This window comes from Melitaea cinxia, chromosome 6 (assembly GCF_905220565.1).
Source record: "Melitaea cinxia chromosome 6, ilMelCinx1.1, whole genome shotgun sequence".
In the NCBI taxonomy this organism is placed as follows: domain Eukaryota; kingdom Metazoa; phylum Arthropoda; class Insecta; order Lepidoptera; family Nymphalidae; genus Melitaea; species Melitaea cinxia.
Window position 1 is genome coordinate 6,731,698 of NC_059399.1, and position 20,321 is coordinate 6,752,018.

General features: G+C 32.4%; 2 protein-coding genes across 2 annotated transcripts in view; one reads left to right on the forward strand and one right to left on the reverse strand.

The window, feature by feature from the left end:
• The first annotated feature begins 5,720 nt into the window (after nucleotides 1-5,720).
• LOC123654279 (formylglycine-generating enzyme) lies at nucleotides 5,721-12,485 on the forward strand. Its single transcript, XM_045590190.1, has 4 exons — nucleotides 5,721-6,533; nucleotides 7,633-7,804; nucleotides 11,826-11,985; nucleotides 12,148-12,485. The coding sequence occupies exons 1-4, from the start codon at nucleotides 6,008-6,010 to the stop codon at nucleotides 12,286-12,288; spliced, it is 999 nt and encodes a 332-aa protein (XP_045446146.1). The 5' UTR covers nucleotides 5,721-6,007; the 3' UTR covers nucleotides 12,289-12,485.
• The window catches only part of LOC123654280 (elongation of very long chain fatty acids protein AAEL008004-like), a 31,105-nt gene continuing 23,255 nt past the window's right edge, over nucleotides 12,472-20,321 (reverse strand). Inside the window, exons 7-10 of the mRNA XM_045590192.1 lie at nucleotides 19,304-19,360; nucleotides 18,598-18,840; nucleotides 16,435-16,587; nucleotides 12,472-14,181 (exon numbers count right to left, since the gene is read on the reverse strand). Coding sequence (XP_045446148.1) covers nucleotides 14,038-14,181; nucleotides 16,435-16,587; nucleotides 18,598-18,840; nucleotides 19,304-19,360 — 597 coding nt within the window. The 3' untranslated portion in view covers nucleotides 12,472-14,037. The remainder of the gene's footprint in view (nucleotides 14,182-16,434; nucleotides 16,588-18,597; nucleotides 18,841-19,303; nucleotides 19,361-20,321) is intronic.

A 20,321-nucleotide genomic window follows, 5' to 3' on the forward strand; every position in this document is an offset into this window, starting at 1 on the left:
AAAGTAGTCACTACTCATAGTTTAAGTGGCGACTGTAATAAAAGGTTGGGCCCAAGCGTAGAAACGGACTTCGATCGCTATAGAAAATAGTGTCCCGAAAATGTCGACGAAATAGCGTAGCGCTGCGATCGCTAAGTTGTCTCAATAAAAGCGCGGGCTGTTGTGCGCTAATTTGTTAGTTCGATCATTTTATTAGACATTCGAAGGTGCATAAATTCCCAACAAGCTGAAAAACCGTTTCTGAGATACAACAATTCAAAAAGTTGTAAAAGTTGTTATCGTCATATTATACACACGTTTCTATGCAAAAGCGTACAGATGTTGTTTCGAATTTACTCTAGCGTATAAATTGAGAGACTGGGTTTTATTTTACTTGATATTGTTTTAGTTTTAACTTATGTATATTTAAAGTATAAGTTACAATGACCGATAGAAAAAAAATTCAACATATATAACAACTCCAGAGATGTATACGTGGCGAACTCATGCGAAAATTGCGCATAAATTGAAAAGAAAAATCAGAATACAGTGGTTAAACTTCGATAATTCGCAAAAAAGGACATGCCTTTCGGATCAGATAGTACTAAATAATAATTATAGAGAAGACTGTCTTATTTATAAGTCTGTGAGGTGTTATTGTTTACATATTTTTAACCATGGGCATTAATTTAATTCACAATAAAGATTCATTCAGAAGTAGACGATATTACACGTAACAATCTATTTCAACGCAGCAATGCTGCGATAGGAAGCTTAGTATAAAACTTCACAGTTAATATAACACTTATACATTTTGATAATCTTAATATTTTGTTCACATTTATTGTAAATGTACTTTAACTAGAATATTTACGATGTTTACCTATTAATAATATTCGAATATGAAATTACCTGTAATATAATTAAAAAAGGTTCTGAATAGAGAAATATTTGCCAGATAGTGAAGTTTAAAGCGGAATGAAAACATATCAGAAACTTAACCGTTTCATATCGTTATACATTCAATAAGCTACAGATATTGAGACTTTATCAGTAAGATGTGAAATTGTTTTTATAAGATCAATATTTTAACATCCCACTTCAGCTACTTGTACTCATATGCACATGGCATAAACAGCTAACTTCATAGAGACAACTTACCGTCGGCAGCGCGACTGGTGGCTGAAAAATGAACTATAATTATGTACAAGTTTTTAGGGACAGGCGGGCTATGCTTTTTTAGTACGTAGCGATCGTTCTCCTTCTCTCTATGCTCCACGTTCTAGATATTACACAAATACGAAAAAGAAACAAAACGAACGGTCTGGCGATCTAAGCAATTCTTTTTTTTAGTGTAAGATATAGCGTTATTAGTGCAAGTTAAAGGTTTAAAGCCCGACTGGGGTAGTTCCTCGACCTCACAGAAGATCACAGCTAAACAACACTGTTTTCAAGCAGTGTTGTGTTCCTATTGGTGAGAAATATGACCAGAGCTCCTGGGAGGAATTGGGGGTGGGGTCGGCAACGCGTTTGCGATACTTCTGGTGTTGCAGGAGTCTATAAGTTACGGTAATCGCTTACCGTTAGGTGAGCCAGACGCTTGTTTTGCCGACCTAGTTGTTTAAAAAAAAAACAACATTTACTGTATCGATACGAACAGCCGCGATTTATGTTTCGGTTTTAGAGTTTTATTGTTTCAATTAATTATAATTTAATCAATTTTTTAACCGACTTCAAAAAAGGAGGAGGTTACTCAATTCGACTGTATATATATATTTTTATGTATGTTCGGGGACAACTTCGTCGTTTATGAACCGATTTTGATAATTCTTTTTTTTTTTGTTGGAAAGGAGATATCCTAAGTGAGGTACCATGATAAGGAAACCAAGATCTGATGATAGGACCCCAGAGAAATCGAGAGAAACCCTCGAAAATCCGCATAACTTTTTACTGGGTTACCGATTTTGATGATTTTTAATTTAATCGAAAGCCGATGTATATCATGTGGTCACATTTAAATTTCATCGAGACCTGATTACAACTTTTAGAGTAACCTTTGATAATGCGTATTTACTTGACTATTTTTTCGTCTACCAACGTTATATTACGTCGATGTAATTGAAGTCGGTTTTATAAAGTGTCACTGTAATCGTTATTAAGAAGGAAATTTATGTCGCGTGTGGGAGCTGAGAAAAAAAATTTTAGACACAAAATGATTTTAATGGGCCTTCATGGATGGAATCAATCATTTTAGCAAAGAAAAAAATCGTTTAATTCTTTAATTACTTATTAGGATTTATATTAGAATAGAGACAAATGCGCTTGAATATAAAATCAAGCGCGGGTCTTATATCCATGATGAGACTCGTTTAATGCAACCGCCTTCATGTGCGCCTCTCGCTACTAGGTAACCACAGTTTTCTATTTAAGTAGTACAGAAAAGATAATATATTGTAACATATATAAATGTTACTAATTTGTTTGGTGCGTAATTGCACTTATCTTTTGCTAGGCGTTGTCACTATTAGCGCGTGTTCTAGCATATTCTCGCGTGTTTCTTGTGACTTAGGGTAGTGCGTAAACAACCATAGGTGGGGGTCCGCTGAGTAGGGTAGGCTCAACGGTATTTAAGCGCTGGTGGTGTGTGGCTCCTTCCTTTTCCTTGGTCTTCAGGCTCGGCCAGGATCAGAGTGCGATTTTGTTGGAGTTCTTGGCGTGGCGGTCACGGGCGGTGCTGTTGGTGCCTGTTAATACCACGTGGCAAGACAATTGTGGGTTACTCGCTGGGATCCCAAAAATACAGATTTACGATTACTATTACCATAGTACGCATTATTAGAAACCTAACCTCTGGCATGAAGATTATATTTTTAACCCAGTCGTGATAATTCTCCTGCCTCCGGTTGTCATCGCGGGAGTGGATGGTGCTGTGGAATTGTGTAGTCGACGAATCTCGAGAGTCGGCGTGAGTTCATCCGGTGGTGCTACGGCGGAGCCACGTGTTCACGGAATCCAGTTGACGGTAAGTGACCGTAGTTAACCTCCACCCATGAGCCAGAAACATTACGAACGTTTAATTCTCAGAAGTAAGTTAAAGTTCATATAAATCTGTGTAAAACCAAATTTTTTCGGTAAAATCCAGGATATTGAATAACTTTGTATTAAATTACTTTCTAATTATTGTCTTTTTTAATTTTGACCTACAAATCCAATTGTAATTAGCTAACCATTAATTTTTTTTACCTCTCTCTAGTTTAGTTCGTCGCGTAAAAAAGAACTATTTTCTCCTTCTCTCTTAATCTTATTTTTTTTTTACGCGCGACAATATAGGCATAATATGCTGTACCTGCCAGGTGCGATTTTTGAAGTAAAACTTCTTTACACACCCTTGACTTGGGGAGTGTAAGCTATTGAATGCGTGACGAGAGCGTTACGAAAAGTGTGATTGGGTGAGTCGAACAGAAGTTGAGAGTGAGAGATAAGTTAGTGAAGATAGAAAAAGAGAGAGAGAAAGTTACGTTTCGTAAGTTTTACTTCAGACGTATGGTCTAAAAAACACGTATTTTTTTCTAAGAAAATTAGACCTTTCATTACTTTACTTACTATTAGATTTAAATTTTGTGTTTGAGATTGTTTTGAGACTACATCACCACATATTGAATTGTTTTTAAAATATTAGTATTAAATCGAGCTATTTAGTTATGCCCTACCAAGACCTTTTTATTTACCCGCGCTTCTTCCTTTATTTATTGCTATTAGACTTTAAACTCAATTCTACGACTAGTCTTTGGTAGAGTAAATATGACAATTATGTTGTAACATTCTTCTTAATTTGTTTTGGTTGAGAGTAGATATGTACCTACTAGTAATGTGCTGGATCGTCAAAAATGTATATCCGCGGATACGGATCCGGATACGGATTTTTATTTACTCACTCAATCGGTGTTGGTGCGTGACCTTGAAACGATAGTTGACGACGTAGAATATATAGCCCAAAGAAATTTGTTCGTATACTGTAGCTAGTAAAAACCAATATTCTTTAAGTAATTCCAAAAACCTGTGTTTAATTTTTTTATTAGGTACAGCTTCTGCGTGGAACTTCGTCCGCGTGGAAGAGAGGCGCGCACAATACTTGATCATTATTTTGCTGCGATGTTATTTTAAAAACTGCGATATCTTCTGAGGTACTCATTGAAATCGAATTATGTAAAAGGCTATTATGTTTTAAATTAAATACTTGTGATGAATAACGTATTTATTTAGATGAGGATTAATAAAATGTTTATGAAAACATCTTCGCAAATAATGCATTATTTTAGAACAAACTTGGTTAGCATAAAAGAGGTTATAGTGAGCCAACCTTAAAAGATATATATATACTATCTCGGACTTTTTTTAAGAACTTTTAAAAAGGACCAATTCTGTCATACATGATTTTTGCGAAACTTTAACTGTTTTCACAGCGCACGTTGCGGAAGCTCTCAAAAGGAAAAAAGAACCCCCGATTTTAAAACATTCTTCATTGGTGCTCCACTCCTTTTGGTCTTAGCGTGATGATATATAGCCTATAATCTTCTTCGATAAATGTGCTATCTAACACAAAAATAATTTTTCAAATCGGACCAGCAGTTTCTGAGATTAGCGCGTTCAAACAAACAAACAATCAAACAAACGAACAAACTCTTCAGATTTATAAGTATAGATAATACGTATCTTACGTATCTACGTTATCTTACGTATACATAATACGTATCTTTTGGACTATTTTTTCGTCGATTTACGTTTGTATTATACCGCATAACTTTTCACTGACTACACCGATTTTGATAATTCTTATTTTAATCGAAAGCTGTTGTTTGTCTTGTAGTTTCATTTAAATTTGATGGATATAATGAGTAAACTTTAATGACGGGTATTTATGTAACGGTGTACGCGTCGTTTTTCGTAACTTATTTTTTCGTTTACGTTATAAGAATCTACTTCGGTTTGAACTATCGTATAACGTAGTGAGCTATATTATCCACTAGAGGGAAGTGACAGTTTATTGTTTGTAAAAAAAATTATAATTCTTGTTTTAATCCCGTCGTCCCATTTAAATTTGATCGAGATCTGATAACTACTTTTGTAATTGAAGTCGGTTTTTTTCGTTTGCGAAAAACACAATTATTTAGCAACCAGGTCCAGGAAACGTTGGACATCTAAAAAGCTTAATAAACCGCGATAAAATCCGAAAAAGTTGTTTCAGTAAAAAAGTTGTGTTTTTCATTTTCTTATATTTTTAAAAGTAATGTCATAACTTCCTATGTGTAATAGCGATCTCGTAAGATAGTTGATTTAGTATCTTTGAGTTATATACTATAAGTATCGTAACTTATTAGAAGATATGTTTGCAATTTAAGATGCCCTATATTTATTTTTGAGAAATAAAAAATACTCGAAAAGATTTTTTTAAATTATGCTACTTAATCACATAATCTATGTTATTTATGCAGCATTTTATTCTGTCAATTGAATATGGAAATTAATAAAAGATCCGTAAAAGATCCGTGATAAAAGTGTACAGATACGGATCTCATTTTTCCTTCGGATACGGATATCCGGGACATCACTAGTATGTACCTTCAATATACAGTACGTTCCACTGAATGTTCGCAACGACTGTAGCAACCTCTTAAATCGTTCCACAAAAGGCACCATGGTACCGTGGTCGTCGCAAGCATTGAGGTGAGAAATTCATTGGTCACAAGCGATCGCTCGACGTCGTAGATGACGTCATTGCTCGCGACTACATCGCGGCCACTTCGCCCACAAAATATTGCCTTAGCTTAGGTGGAACGATAGAAAGGGCTTTGTAGTCGTTGCGGTCGCTATTTGGAACGCAGCCTGTGTCATCGTTGTCAGCTGATTCAGTAATGTTAATAATGTTATGTTGGTACCTGTTTGTTTTTCTATCGGTGATTGTTTAATTTTTATAAAAAAGTTTATTAATAAATAAAAATTGATTCATTAAACACTTTTTAAAATCAAAATGCTGTTAGCATTTGTTTTATTAAGTTTTCTACAAGTTAATGTAATAAGTAACAAAGAAACTCAGTGTGGATGTAATGTAAATAGAGATAAAACTGAATCTAATATCAGAAAACAAAGTCCTTATAACACAATACTGACAAACCAATGTCCAATTAAGTATCAGAATAAAAAAGAGGAATATGGCACTACAGACATGGTCCTGGTACCACGAAATACCTATCAGTATGGTACTGATGACATTGTTATTGATAGTGATAACGAAGGGCCAAAACGATTAGTGTTAGTAGAAAGTTTTTACATAGATAAGTTTGAAGTTTCAAACAAGGATTTCAGTATTTTTACTGAATCTACGAATTATAAGACTGAAGCAGAAAAATTTGGTGATAGTTTTGTGTTCACTCTTTTTCTTAATAATACTGTTAAGGAAAAATTAAAAGATTATCGCGTTATGCAAGCCCCATGGTGGTATAAAGTTTCTGGAACAAACTGGAAAAATCCTAATGGACCAGATACAAATATATTTGGTATGTTTGTTTTAAGTCTTTTTATTCATTCAAGTTTTAGATTTTTTTATGTTCTTAGTAAGAAGCGGGCTATTTTAATTATGAGTAGCCAAATTATTATCCTTTTTATCCCAAATTGGAAAAATTTTGTTACTTTATATAAATTACATGACAAACACCAGGACCGATGGCTTAATGTACTCTCTGACGCACGGTGGGGAGATCCACAAGGATGGCACAAACACCCAGATCACGGCAAACATCTATATGGCCAATATAAACGTTTTTCATGTTTGGGGATCTAAGCTGCAGTTGCTAGCGCAACAGCCACAAACCAGTGCTGTGACTGTTGATAGCGAACATTACTCGTAGCAGGGAATATTTCTGCCAACCTGCATTGGAGCAGCGTGGTGGATTAAGCTCTGATCCTTCTTCTATATGGGGACAGAGGCTTACGCCCAGCAGCGGAATATTACAGGCTGAAGCAAATATAAATTATATTTTTAGTGTTTAATCTTAAAATTTTTCAGAATACTTTTACAACTTACTGCTTGTTGTCAGATATGTATTATTTTTGGAATTATGAACTTAATCTATGTGTTAATATACATGTGATAACACAGACTTCATACATTTTAATAATATTGATAAGATTAGTCCGATGGTGCAGTTTGCAGTGACCTTGATCTCTATTTCGGGGCTTGTCTCTTAATATAGTCATACAAAATTTGGATTTCATATTTATATGTTTGTTTATTACAAAAATATGTAGCTTTATCAGCCAGCTGTTACTTAAATTATTTATTTTAGTTATTTTTAATATTCTATGGATGTAAAAATCTGAAATAAAATTTTTATAATTTATTTATTTACTTGAAACCAAAGCTTGGTTGCCTACTTTAGGAATAGATGACCATGTGTATATGTTATAACATATTTAATTTATTTATTTAATGATGTTATGATTAATATTATTTAAATTCGGGTTATTTTTTAAAATTAATAATTTATTTATAAAAGAACTAGTAACTATATAGACATTGCGTATTTAACATCAACTTAGGTATAAGCGGGAAATATTTAGTTATAAATATACATACACTACACACTATTTTCTCAGATATAATGGATCACCCAGTGGTTCATGTATCATGGAATGATGCAAAAGCTTACTGTGCTTGGAGGGGTGCCAGACTTCCTACTGAAGTGGAATGGGAGGCGGCCTGTCGTGGTGGCGGTTACAACAACACCTATCCTTGGGGAGATAAGTTATTTCCAAATAGAAAACATATGTAAGTAGCTAAAACTTTCACTGGGTGGGAGCTAATCTCTGGAACCACTAAACCTATTATGAAAAGTCTTTCAGAAGTATTAATATTTAACATTATATTTTTAAGATGAGCTTAAAAGGTTGATAAACATTCTGTAAAAATACTGTTTGGCTATTGTGGTTTTAAAAGTATAGATAGTCCTTCCACATGTAGACAGATAAACATATGCACTAGAAAACCCTCACTTCAGCCTATAATATCCCACTACTGGGCATAGGCTTCTTTCCCCATCTACAAGAAGGATCAGAGCTTAATTCACCAGGCTGCTCCAATGCGGGTTGGCGGATATATTACCTACTATGAGTAACGATCGCTATCAGGTGTACATGATAACAACCGGGACTGACGGCTTAACGTGCTCTCCGAGGCACGGTGGGGACCCACAAGGACTGCACAAACACCCAGACCACGGCAAACACCTGTATGGCCAATAAAAATGTTTGTCATGTGCGTTAATCGAACCCGCAACCGCCAGCGCCACAGGTACAATCCATGGCTTTAACCTTTGCGCCAACGCGGCGTCAGAAACCCTAGAATTGACTAAAAAATAAACAAGAACATTTTATTAATTTGACATCATGAATGAGTGATGTAAACAAAAAAGTAAGTTGAAAAGTGTATGTATACTGTATCCAAAAAAGGGAATAATATAATTATGTAGTCTTTTATGTCCATGCCAAGTGCATATTAATTCAATGTCTAAAGGTAGCCATTGACGATCAGTTTAACTGATCAGTTTTTCGCGCTCTCCAAAATTTGATCGTAAGTGTAGAACCATCGCTCCAGTTTTAACTGACGACGCGCCACGTGAATCCAAATCGGTATCGTAAAATCCGTAATCGTCGTTCCAACCAATCGGGTCATTCTGCTTGCAGCGTCCGCGGTGATTGAGAGTGCACTAGTGTAGTGTTTGTTTTTAAAATGTCGTGGTCGGTGTCCCCTAGACGACTCATAATGACAGAATTTATTGAAAAAAAAAAAATATATATATATATATATACAGGGTGTGGCGTAAATAGTGGTCCACCGTTAAGGATTCGATAAACCAGGTAATTTCCTATAACATATTACAATTTTATCCATTTTTACCCAAAGGTTCCGGAAATATTTTTATTTTTTATTTTTTTACGATATTTGTACCCCTTGTTACAAATTTGGTTGTAGTTTTAACAAATACCATAATTTTTTCATTTTGATTACTGGCAATTACTGCTGAACACTAGAGCTATCGTTTAATAACATGTTTTTAATGTAAATTTAAGGCTTTTGAAGAAAAAAATTGGTTTTACTCTACTTTAAACCCAAATTTTTAACATATCATGCTAATTCAAGAGCGATTTTTGTAAAAAAAATGTACTAAGCTGTCAGTGCCCATTCATTTAAAAATATGCCTACTAAATACCAATTTCAAAATGGTATCACAATAGCAGATCCTATTGTTTAACAGAAAGATATACAATTTTAGTTGAAGAAAGGAAGATTTTCATTAAAATACATTTTAAAATTTAGTTGCGTTAATACTTATGATTTTTGTAAAAAGAGTAACTACACTGTCAGTGTCTGTTCATTTTAAAATATTCCTACTAAACACAGATTTTAAAACGATTTGCCATCCCATTAATAAAAAAAATTATTGCAACTTTAATTGAAAAAGACTTAAAATTAAAATAAAAAATTACTACTGTTACAGAGTGATCTTGGCCTAACTAGTAAATTAGAACAAGGCATTAAAAAATAATTGTGTTTGCTCACAAACGAAAAAAAAAACCGACTTCAATTACATCGACGAGTAATACAACGTAGATCGACGAAAAAATAGTCAAGTAACTATGCGTTATCAAAGATTACTCAAAAAGTAGTTATTAGATCTCAATAAAATTTATATGTGACCACATGATAAACATTAGCTTTCGATTAAATTAAAAATTATCAAAATCGGTACATCCAGTAAAAAGTTATTGCAGATTTTCGAGAGTTTCCCTCGATTTCTCTGGGATCCCATCATCAGATCTTAGTTTTCTTATCATGGTACCAAACTAGGGATATCCCCTTTCCAACAAAAAAATAATTATCAAAATCGGTACATCCAGTAGAAAGTTATGCGGTATAATACACCGTAGGTCGACGAAAAAAGCGTCAAGTAAAAACGCATTATTAGATATAGCTCAAAAAGTAGTTGTTAGATCTCAAATAAATTTAAATGGGCCCAATTGACACACACCACCTTTCGATTAAAAAAAAAAAAATTCTCGAAATCGGTCCACACGGTCAAAAGTTCGTCGAATTGAGAACCTTCTCCTTTTTGGAAGTCGGTTAAAAACAAGTCATACTGTCATCGTTTATTATTATTCTTTGACATGATTACAAACACTGTATATTCGACGTTGCAGAGCATGTATAGCTGCGAATGGGGGCCATTTCGAGCATTTGGTGTAATTTTTAGTGTTTGTAATCATGTCAAAGAATAATAATAAACGATGACAGTATGACTTGTTTTTTTTTTAATACCTTGTTCTAATTTACAAGTTAGGCCAAGATCACTCTGTAACAGTAGTAATTTTTTATTTTAATTTTAAGTCTTTTTCAATTAAAGTTGCAATAATTTTTTTTATTAATGGGATGGCAAATCGTTTTAAAATCTGTGTTTAGTAGGAATATTTTAAAATGAACAGACACTGACAGTGTAGTTACTTTTTTTACAAAAATCATAAGTATTAACGCAACTAAATTTTAAAATGTATTTTAATGAAAATCTTCCTTTCTTCAACTAAAATTGTATATCTTTCTGTTAAACAATAGGATCTGCTATTGTGATACCATTTTGAAATTGGTATTTAGTAGGCATATTTTTAAATGAATGGGCACTGACAGCTTAGTACATTTTTTTTACAAAAATCGCTCTTGAATTAGCATGATATGTTAAAAATTTGGGTTTAAAGTAGAGTAAAACCAATTTTTTTCTTCAAAAGCCTTAAATTTACATTAAAAACATGTTATTAAACGATAGCTCTAGTGTTCAGCAGTAATTGCCAGTAATCAAAATGAAAAAATTATGGTATTTGTTAAAACTACAACCAAATTTGTAACAAGGGGTACAAATATCGTAAAAAAATAAAAAATAAAAATATTTCCGGAACCTTTGGGTAAAAATGGATAAAATTGTAATATGTTATAGGAAATTACCTGGTTTATCGAATCCTTAACGGTGGACCACTATTTACGCCACACCCTGTATATATATATATATATATATTGGTATATATATAAATCTTCAGAATGTTTGTGGAAAACAAATTATTGAAACAATTAAACAGCATCGACAAAAAGTTTTATTTTACACACCTACTATTTTTATTTTATTTTTATATTTATAACATACACACGGTCGTCTCATCCTACAAGTAAGCAAATGTAATGCTTGTGATAGATACACTTTTTTTAAAAATACATATAAATAATACTTAGAAATAAATAAATAAATTTATAATAATTAATGTCATTAAAGACACCGTGCATGATCGATTGACATACTTATTACAGATGAGGTACTAATAATAAAAACTGTTATAGACCAGTATATGGCAACAAACAGTAGCCGCTTTAAGAATTAATGTTTCTTCTTTGGAATCAGAATCCATTTTTTTTTTTAACAAAAATAGGTAGTACTTACTTTCTTCTTAAAATAGCCCGGTCGGTCGAAAACTGAAAAGCCGGAGTGACGCCAGTCAGTGGGGAAATATTTCAACTGACGCGAAAAAGTGATCATTTTAACTGACGCCAAAAACTGATCGTCAATGGCCACCTTAAGGGAATATGTTGAGCAAAAAAATTATTATATTATATTGAAATTATAAGATTAGATTTTACTAAAATTTGCATTATCTTATTGTCGAACTTACCTTAACGCCAACTGTGATAATAAATATGTATTACTTAATATTGAAACTTATTAATTTATAAAATAAAAAATATATATATTCAGGGCTAACATTTGGCAAGGAACCTTTCCAAATCACAATTCCGCAAAGGATGGATACATTGGCACAAATCCAGTACACCTGTATCCACAGAATGACTTTGGTCTACACAACATAGCTGGTAATGTTTGGGAATGGACTGAAGATGTTTGGTCCGATGAAAATGTGAGCCTAAATTTAAAATATATCTATATTGTAGACTTTTTGATACTTATAAAGGTAATTAGTGTAGCATTTACAATGAAAAGCATTTTAAAATGTTAACCCGTCGCGTCGTATAATTACTTTAATTCTTATAATTTTTAAAACATTTTTGTGGTATTCCAGCCCAGTGAAAAAGTGAAGAAAGGTGGTTCATACTTATGCCATCGATCATACTGTTATAGATACAGATGTTCTTCACGCTCACATAATACCGACGACAGCTCTGCCGGCAATTTAGGATTTCGCTGTGCTAAGTCTGCATAACTTGTCCATTTTACAGGATATTTTTATACGAATTTACTTTTAAAAGTACTTAATTGTCTATATAATTTGCATACCTCGCATGTCACATGTGTTTTTAATGTTGTATTTTCAAGTCTTATGATTTTTATTGTTATATTGTGTTTAAGGAGTTTGTTTCTTGTATGGTAGAAAATATAATAAAAATTCTTCTTATAATTTATTTGCATTTTGTATAAAATTGCAATATTACATTAATTGATTTCAATATCACTAATAAAACAGAGTTAATATTTACAATAAATGGCGAGCTTTAGCTTGTACCTGCTAATAATAATAATGGAGCTGTATGGATAATGCAAAGCACCTAATTTCAGATAAGTACAAAACAAAACGGAAGACTAAATGTGAACATCAACGGTTATATTGCTACTAACCCGTTCTTATTTTTAATCTTTGTTTGCTATGTGTAGTGAAAAACAATTTTCTATTTTCACAGCACGTAACCAATAATAGATAGATGATATATCGCTATTTGTCGTAATGTCACTGTAAACTTTATCATTATTATTTTCCAATTAACTAATAATTAATATAATTTCGACTAATTAATTTTGTACCCTCATGATAAAATATTATTATCAATAAAATTATAATGCTAAGTTTGCAGTGACACGGGGTGATTTCCAAAATGTATTTTTGGTATATAAATAAAATTAAAATTAGACAAAATAAATTACCAACACAACCATCTAAGTGTTAAAGTAACAGCATTGCATTTTGTATGACATCTTTACTAAAATCAGAGGTATGATCAAGATCTTCATTGAAATAAATAAAATTTACAATAAAAATGATGAGGATGTACCAATTCCTAGATCACCAACAAGCTTTTTTTGTTCAAACAATAAAATTTATTATAAAATTTAATTTCATAACATTAATAACAATTGAAAATATTGCATTAATAATAATAAGATTTCATAATTTAATGAAAATTATTTTAAATAATTGACAATTTGTTTCTATAGAACGATGTATCTTTTTATTTAAAAAATGATAACAATAACAGATTATTTTATACAAACACAAAACTAAAACTGGTTTCTAAATTCTGAAGTTGTGTATTAAATTTTAATATCAGTACAAAACACCATGCGATCACAAAATCTAGCTTTACTTTGTATCAATAAAATAAAATATACACCATCGATACCGCCTAACTTTATATACACTAGATAAATCACATTTAACACTAAAACGGATCAGAGATGTCACTGCACCTCATTCCTACACCTTTGCCCGGAAGGTCCATATTACGTAAGACCCAATAAACATAAATAGCTCGAAGTAAATCTGTATTCATAGTCTAATTTGTCCGTCGTCACACAAAGTTCACCAACACAGCGACCGGCGGAGACAATACAAGTTGAGATGTTAACAAAGAAATAAAGAATAATGGATAAGATTCCATTCCGTCAGTCGATTTAATATTAAATACTATGTCTTTTTAATAATTTTTTTTTACATAAACAGGCTAAAAAACGTTAAGTGGTTACAAAAAAGTCAGTATAACGTTCACGGACACGACGGGACCTCGACGGGCGCCGTACCGAGTGTCACGTCACGAATCACGAAAATCGTTCTCAGTTATAAAAATTTCGGACGCCACGTACCACGAGAACGTTCTCGGTTCCAAAAAAAATGTCCGCCACGAAGCACGTAAACGTCTCAGTTGCACGCATGTCGGTTAACGATGTCCAAGGCGCGCGGTCAGTTGCCGGCGGGCAGCACGGTGCGCGCCCGCACGCGCCCGTTGGCGTGCCCGTTGCTGAAGCCGTTCGCGAGCGCGCCGTTCTTGTACTTCAGCTCCTCCTCCAGCGTCGTCGCCGCCGGCTGCGGGGACCGCGCGCGGACCTGACGAACATTTGTAACAAACTCTTTAAATAAATATCTTTAACATTCACTCACGGACGTCTCATAGGCGTATTTACCTTAGGACTAAAGGGGCTTGGCCCGGGGCGGCATTCGGAGAGAATATAATTATCTAGTGTGCAGTCCCTGTAGGTCTCCCAACCGTGCCTCGGAGAGCACGTTAAGCCGGTCCCGGTTGTTATCATGTACACCTGATAGCGATCGTCATTCATAGTAAGGAATATATCCGCCAACCCGCATTGAAGCTACATGACCGCATTGCCCTACATGGGGAAAGAGGCCTATGCCCAGTAGTGGGATATTACAGGTTGAAGCGATAAGTACCTAGTGGAAAATTTATCGACTTTCGTAATGGATACTTAAAAAAAAGTTTAGCCCAATATTATATATATATACTTTCAATATTTAAAAAAAATCGATTATTTATTAATACATTGCTTTTTTTACATACGCTGCTTTTACCTTTTTCCCCTAATTTGTGGGGCGCCAATTAAAAGGCGCTGAACCATATAATACGATACTGGTTTGTATATGCCTAAGTAATTTAATGCTTGTTTTATAGGTACACAGGGCCACTAAAAACTGCGCGAATGGGCTAGTCAAAATTTATAATGATGTATAAGTTGGCAAACGGTTGTTTTACACATAGATATCGGCGCGGATGTTGAAGGCTCGGCGATATATATATATATAAAAATGGACACGACATCATATAATGTGTAAATTAAGCAGGTGAATGCATAAATATTGATTTCTTCATTTAAAGGTCTCTATTAAGCATAAAATCAATTAATTATATAAATATTACAGTTATACCTTGTCCAACAGTTTATTTTCTTTTTGACAGCTCACGCCTACAAAGTAGTTTTTTTTTTTCGGAATAATCTATACGAATAACGAATAAATAAATTGGAGTGTCTGTTTGTAATATTAAAATAACCGCTTTTTACTAAATACACGTGGATGTATACATGGTACATATACCAAAATATATTTTTTTACAATTTTTGTCTGTCTGTTCCGGCTAATCTCTGAATCGGCTAGATCGATTTTGACGGGACTTTTACTAGCAGATGGCTGATGTAATAAGGAGTAACTTAGGCTACTTTTGTTTTATAACTCTGCAAACTGAAAAATAACTTTTTTGTTAAAAACGCGGACGAAGTCGCGGACACAGCTAGTGTACAATAAAATTCTACAGTAATATCATACTTTATTGGCGAATAGTGATTAGTGCAGTGCTCTGTGCATAACAAACAACTACAGACTATCAAAAGTTCTTGAAATACAATAAATCCATCATATGCTTAAAATAATTTTGCGTCATGTAATTATCTAATATATAAAATTCTCGTGTCGCGGTGTTAGTAGTTAAACTCCTCCGAAACGGCTTGACCGATTCTCATTAAATTGCATTTGTGCATATTGGGTAGGACTGAGCATCGAACAACATCTATTTTTCATCCCCCTAAATGTTAAGGGTTAGTCCACACGTATTTTTTTTTTTTTTTTTTATAAATTATTTATTTGTTTATTTTATTATGTTTTGACCTTGAAAAATACATACACCCCTCCACCACCAACCCCTATTTTTAAATAGCGTTTAGCGGCAAGACAACGTTTGCCGAGTCAGCTAGTTGTTTCTATAAATTTAATGAAAAAAAAAAAGAAATAAAAATAGTATCTATGATTCCAAGATAGCTTATTTGCAAGGAATTCAGTAGAAATCTTGGAATTTAATTTCAAACCAAGAGTAAAGAACAATAACTCTGTTCATTCATTTATTTATTTTTTGACGGCTGCCTTAAAATGTGAACTATGCACGCGTTACTGAAATTTAACTTTAAAAAGCGTAGTTAATAAAGTCTAAATCAAGTTTATATTAAAAGTTATGAGCATATATACTTGGAAAATCACATACTTACCTACTTATTTATTTAAAAAATAAAACAAGTAAAATTATTAAATAAAGTAACAAAACAACTAATAAACGAATAAATAATTAATATTTTTAAACTAAAAATATTTTATTAAATCGATTGAAAATTTTTCTTAAATAAAATCTATTATTATTTCAAAACGAATTGGTAACGTGTGAGGGATTCACTAATTTCAAATTTTCTTGAACTGTCAAAAAGAAAATAAACGAATGGACGGTGTATAGTTAATAGGTTGATATTAAAAACGTTACAATTACATTATATGTTTCAACGATTATATGAAATAAATTTTTACCTTGGGTTTGGAATAGGACTGGTTGTAGAAGTCTTTAAAGAGGAAGAAGAACATGACAGCGTGCATTCCGATCCACCAGACGAAGGCTCGTGGGTAGTCACACTCGATGAACAGCAGTTGGAAGGCATGCACCATTATACCAACAAACTGCACCTGTCAATCGTTTTAGATGGTTGATTGATTGAATAATAATCACATCACATTAAATATGGTGGCTAAACTGGAATTCAGCCTATCATTTGTCTCTATCTTGATAATGTCTTTTCAAAAAAAAAAAAAAAAAAAAATATGGCCAGAATTTTTTTTCACGTGGTTGTTATCTATTGCACCTACAGAAACCCAGATTTGAAGGAGCGTAGTTAGGAGTCGAACGCCCTAAGTATATGAGTTGACCGGTAAAGGTTTTAATAAAAAATATCTCTCATATAATTTATTTAAAAACGTCATTGATTTCGTATCATGCGTGCAAACGGATAGACAACATTTTTGAATAAACATGTGCAGACGCGTGTTAGTTTTACATGTAAAGATATCAACTTACTGATAATGGCCGTTCGGAATTCAATGAACAGGACACTAGACGGTCGGAAACAACGATTGAACGTATAGTGTGTCATTGAAACGAGGCCTTCTTTAAGGATAAAAGGTCTATTAATAAAGTACATTCGAAACAACTTAAAATTGAGAAAAAAAAATAGGTATATTAAGCGGTTTTATACAAGAAAAAAAAACAAGGTACTTAAGTAGGTAATGTCTTGTTGTTCGTCTGTATCATAAGAGATTATAAAATAATCTATCTTTATAAGTATGTAATGTACAGTATGACAGTAAATATCAGTATTAATACAACTGCTGTTGCTACGTGCGCTTAGCGATTGTGTTATAAAGATAAAAAAATGTGTCAAAGATTATAAAATAAATTATAATGATTATATGGAATTTCCTATCTTGGCAATATGTACATAGTATTTATAATAGAACATCAATAATTTCATTATTGAAATCCAAAAAAAAAACGCATTTTGTTGTCAAGTTTTGAAATATATATCTATTTCTAAATATACATATATTTCATATATGTAATTAAATCTCATTGATGAGAAAACGTCAAAAAATTTAAATTTAAATAAAAATAAGTATTCATAAAATGTATAATGAATTTTAATTACATTAATTTAATGAGAAATTCGGTTTATTGCATTCGAAGGATAACTGAAAGTAAAAGTATAATCAACAGGGAAGTGGTTTACATACAAAACATGTTTAATTATTGTTTATCAAATCTGTTAATAATAATTGTGTTTGCTTGGAAACGAAAAAAAAACCGACTTCAATAATGCATGGACCAGTAACAAAACGTAGGTAGACGAAACAATAGTCAAGTAAATACCCATTATCAAAGATTACTCAAAACAATTGTTATCAAATTTCGATCAAAAAATTAAATAGTAATATTAGACGGTACAAAATCGGTACAACTATAGTAAAAAGTTATGAGGTATAATACAACGTATACAAGGTCGAAACAGTAGTCAAGTAAATAGGCATTAGCGATAACTCAAAAAGTACTCGTAAGATTTTAATTAAATTTAAATGGGACCACATGATACCCTCTTCGATTAAAAAAGAATCGTCGAAATCGGTCAACCCAGCCAAAAGTTCTGCGATATCATATTTAAAAAAATACAGTCGAGTTGAGAACCTCCTTCTTTTTTAAAAATCGGTTAAAACTTTCATATTAGTCCTCCAAACCTTTAACTACTATTATAGTATTATCTATACAAATAAATAAAATTGGTGCGTCTGTTTGTAATATTAAAATAGCCACTTGTTACTAAATGCTTATGGAAATTTATACGATACATATACCGAAATAATTTTTTTTACAATTTTTGCCTGTCTGTCTGTTTGTTCCGGCTAATAACTGAAACGGCTGGATCGATTTTGACGGGATTTTCATTGGCAGATAGCTGATATAGTAAGGAGTAACTTAGGCTACTTTTATTTTAGAAATTTATTAATTTTATAACCCTGCAAACTGAAAAATACCTTTTTTGTTAATTTCACGCGGACGAAGTCGCGGGCACAGCTAGTAAATATATAAAGTTACAAGAATTGTTAATTTCATTGTAATTTTAAAATGATATGTTATCGATGACTTACCATTTGCAGTGTTGTGAGGTATTTCTTCCACCACAGGTACCGCCTGACTTGAGGTCCCATGGCCGCTAACATATAGTAGGTGTACATTATGATGTGAACGAATGTGTTCAAAAGGCCAAAGAACGTCGAGTGACCACCCGGAGTGAACTTGACTCCGAACCACACAGACATGGGCATCACTCCGTGGTGGATAACGTGCAAAGTTGATACGTGATCGAATTTCTTTCTTAGTACAAAGAAGATCTGAAATAAGTCATCACACTTAAATTGTAGGTATTGATTATTTAAACTTTTTTTTATATTCTACTGTTTATCCAGGCATTAGTATAATGTATATTAATATTCCGTTCTAGCGTGGCTGCAAAATATACTAATATAGTGGAATTTATTAAAAAAAATTTGTGAAATTCTTTCGACATTAGAATGAGGTTTTGAGCATAGATCATACCGTCACGGCAAAATTACAAGGGTATAATCGGCTATTCATCCACGCTAAAATATAAGTAAAAGTATATGGGAAGTATAGTTAGTACATATTTGACTTAAATGTAAATAATTGTCAAGGGACAGACAATACTAATTTATTATTGTTTACAAATTTAAAGTTAATAATAATTACCTACGTCTGCAATGTTTAAAAATAATAAATCAATAAATCATAATTTTAATTTTAAACAGTAAATATAACACCATATAACTAACTTACCGTATCGAAAAATTCTGTGAATTTTGAGAAGTAGTACCACCAACAAGCATGAACCATCTAAAATATATAAAAATATATTGTAGCTTTACGTCATAAAAACAAATGTGTTTAGGTAAATAGCAACAATCATACACACATTAAAGCGATTTTAAGCAAGCATATTTCTAACATATTACTATTTTTAATTATCTAAAATTTTAAGCAAGACCATTTAAAGTAATGTTATGGTTCTAAATGGATGTTTTATTTTTAATATTCCATATTTCAACAATAAAAAATTAGCATATGGATGAATATATTGCGATAATAATGAAATTGGTATGGCAGTACGTGGCACGAATGTATGTATATACAACTGGATATATATAATGAGGCGAATGGAAAATTATGAAATAATTTGTATAATTTATTACCGTTCTCATGATTGTTGAAATTCACAACCATTTAAGTATAATGTCTATATATTTAAAAATTATACAAATTACATTTAATGTAAATTTTCAGTTTACGTTGTGTTAAAAACGGGTGGACAATTATAAATAGTGAGTATTAGTGTATTTTATATACAACATATTATTAAACTGGCGTCGTTCTGTTTAGGATATATAGATACATGGAGGCATGCCATAGCCGAAACAATACGTGAAAAAATTAAGCAGTAGTAAGTTAAGGTCATAACTACGCAACTTTAAAATCGAAAAATTGAAAGAAAAAAAATGTTGACGAGGCCATGGCAAAATTGGGTATACATAACCAACTTAAAAACACAGATGAATTGGTCATTGACACGACAGTAACGTTGTGTACGAGATAGTAATTTTATAAATAATAATGATTTAATAGTTAATTTAATTATTTTTATTTACGTGTTAGGCAAGTATGTTCGTTATTTAGATTATAATATCGATTCTGATATCGCAGTTAAATGGAAGGGCGCCAGTTTAATAACACGTATTGATTATAAAAATAAATTAAAATTTTATCCATCCATTTTAGACACATCTTATCTTTTATTTTC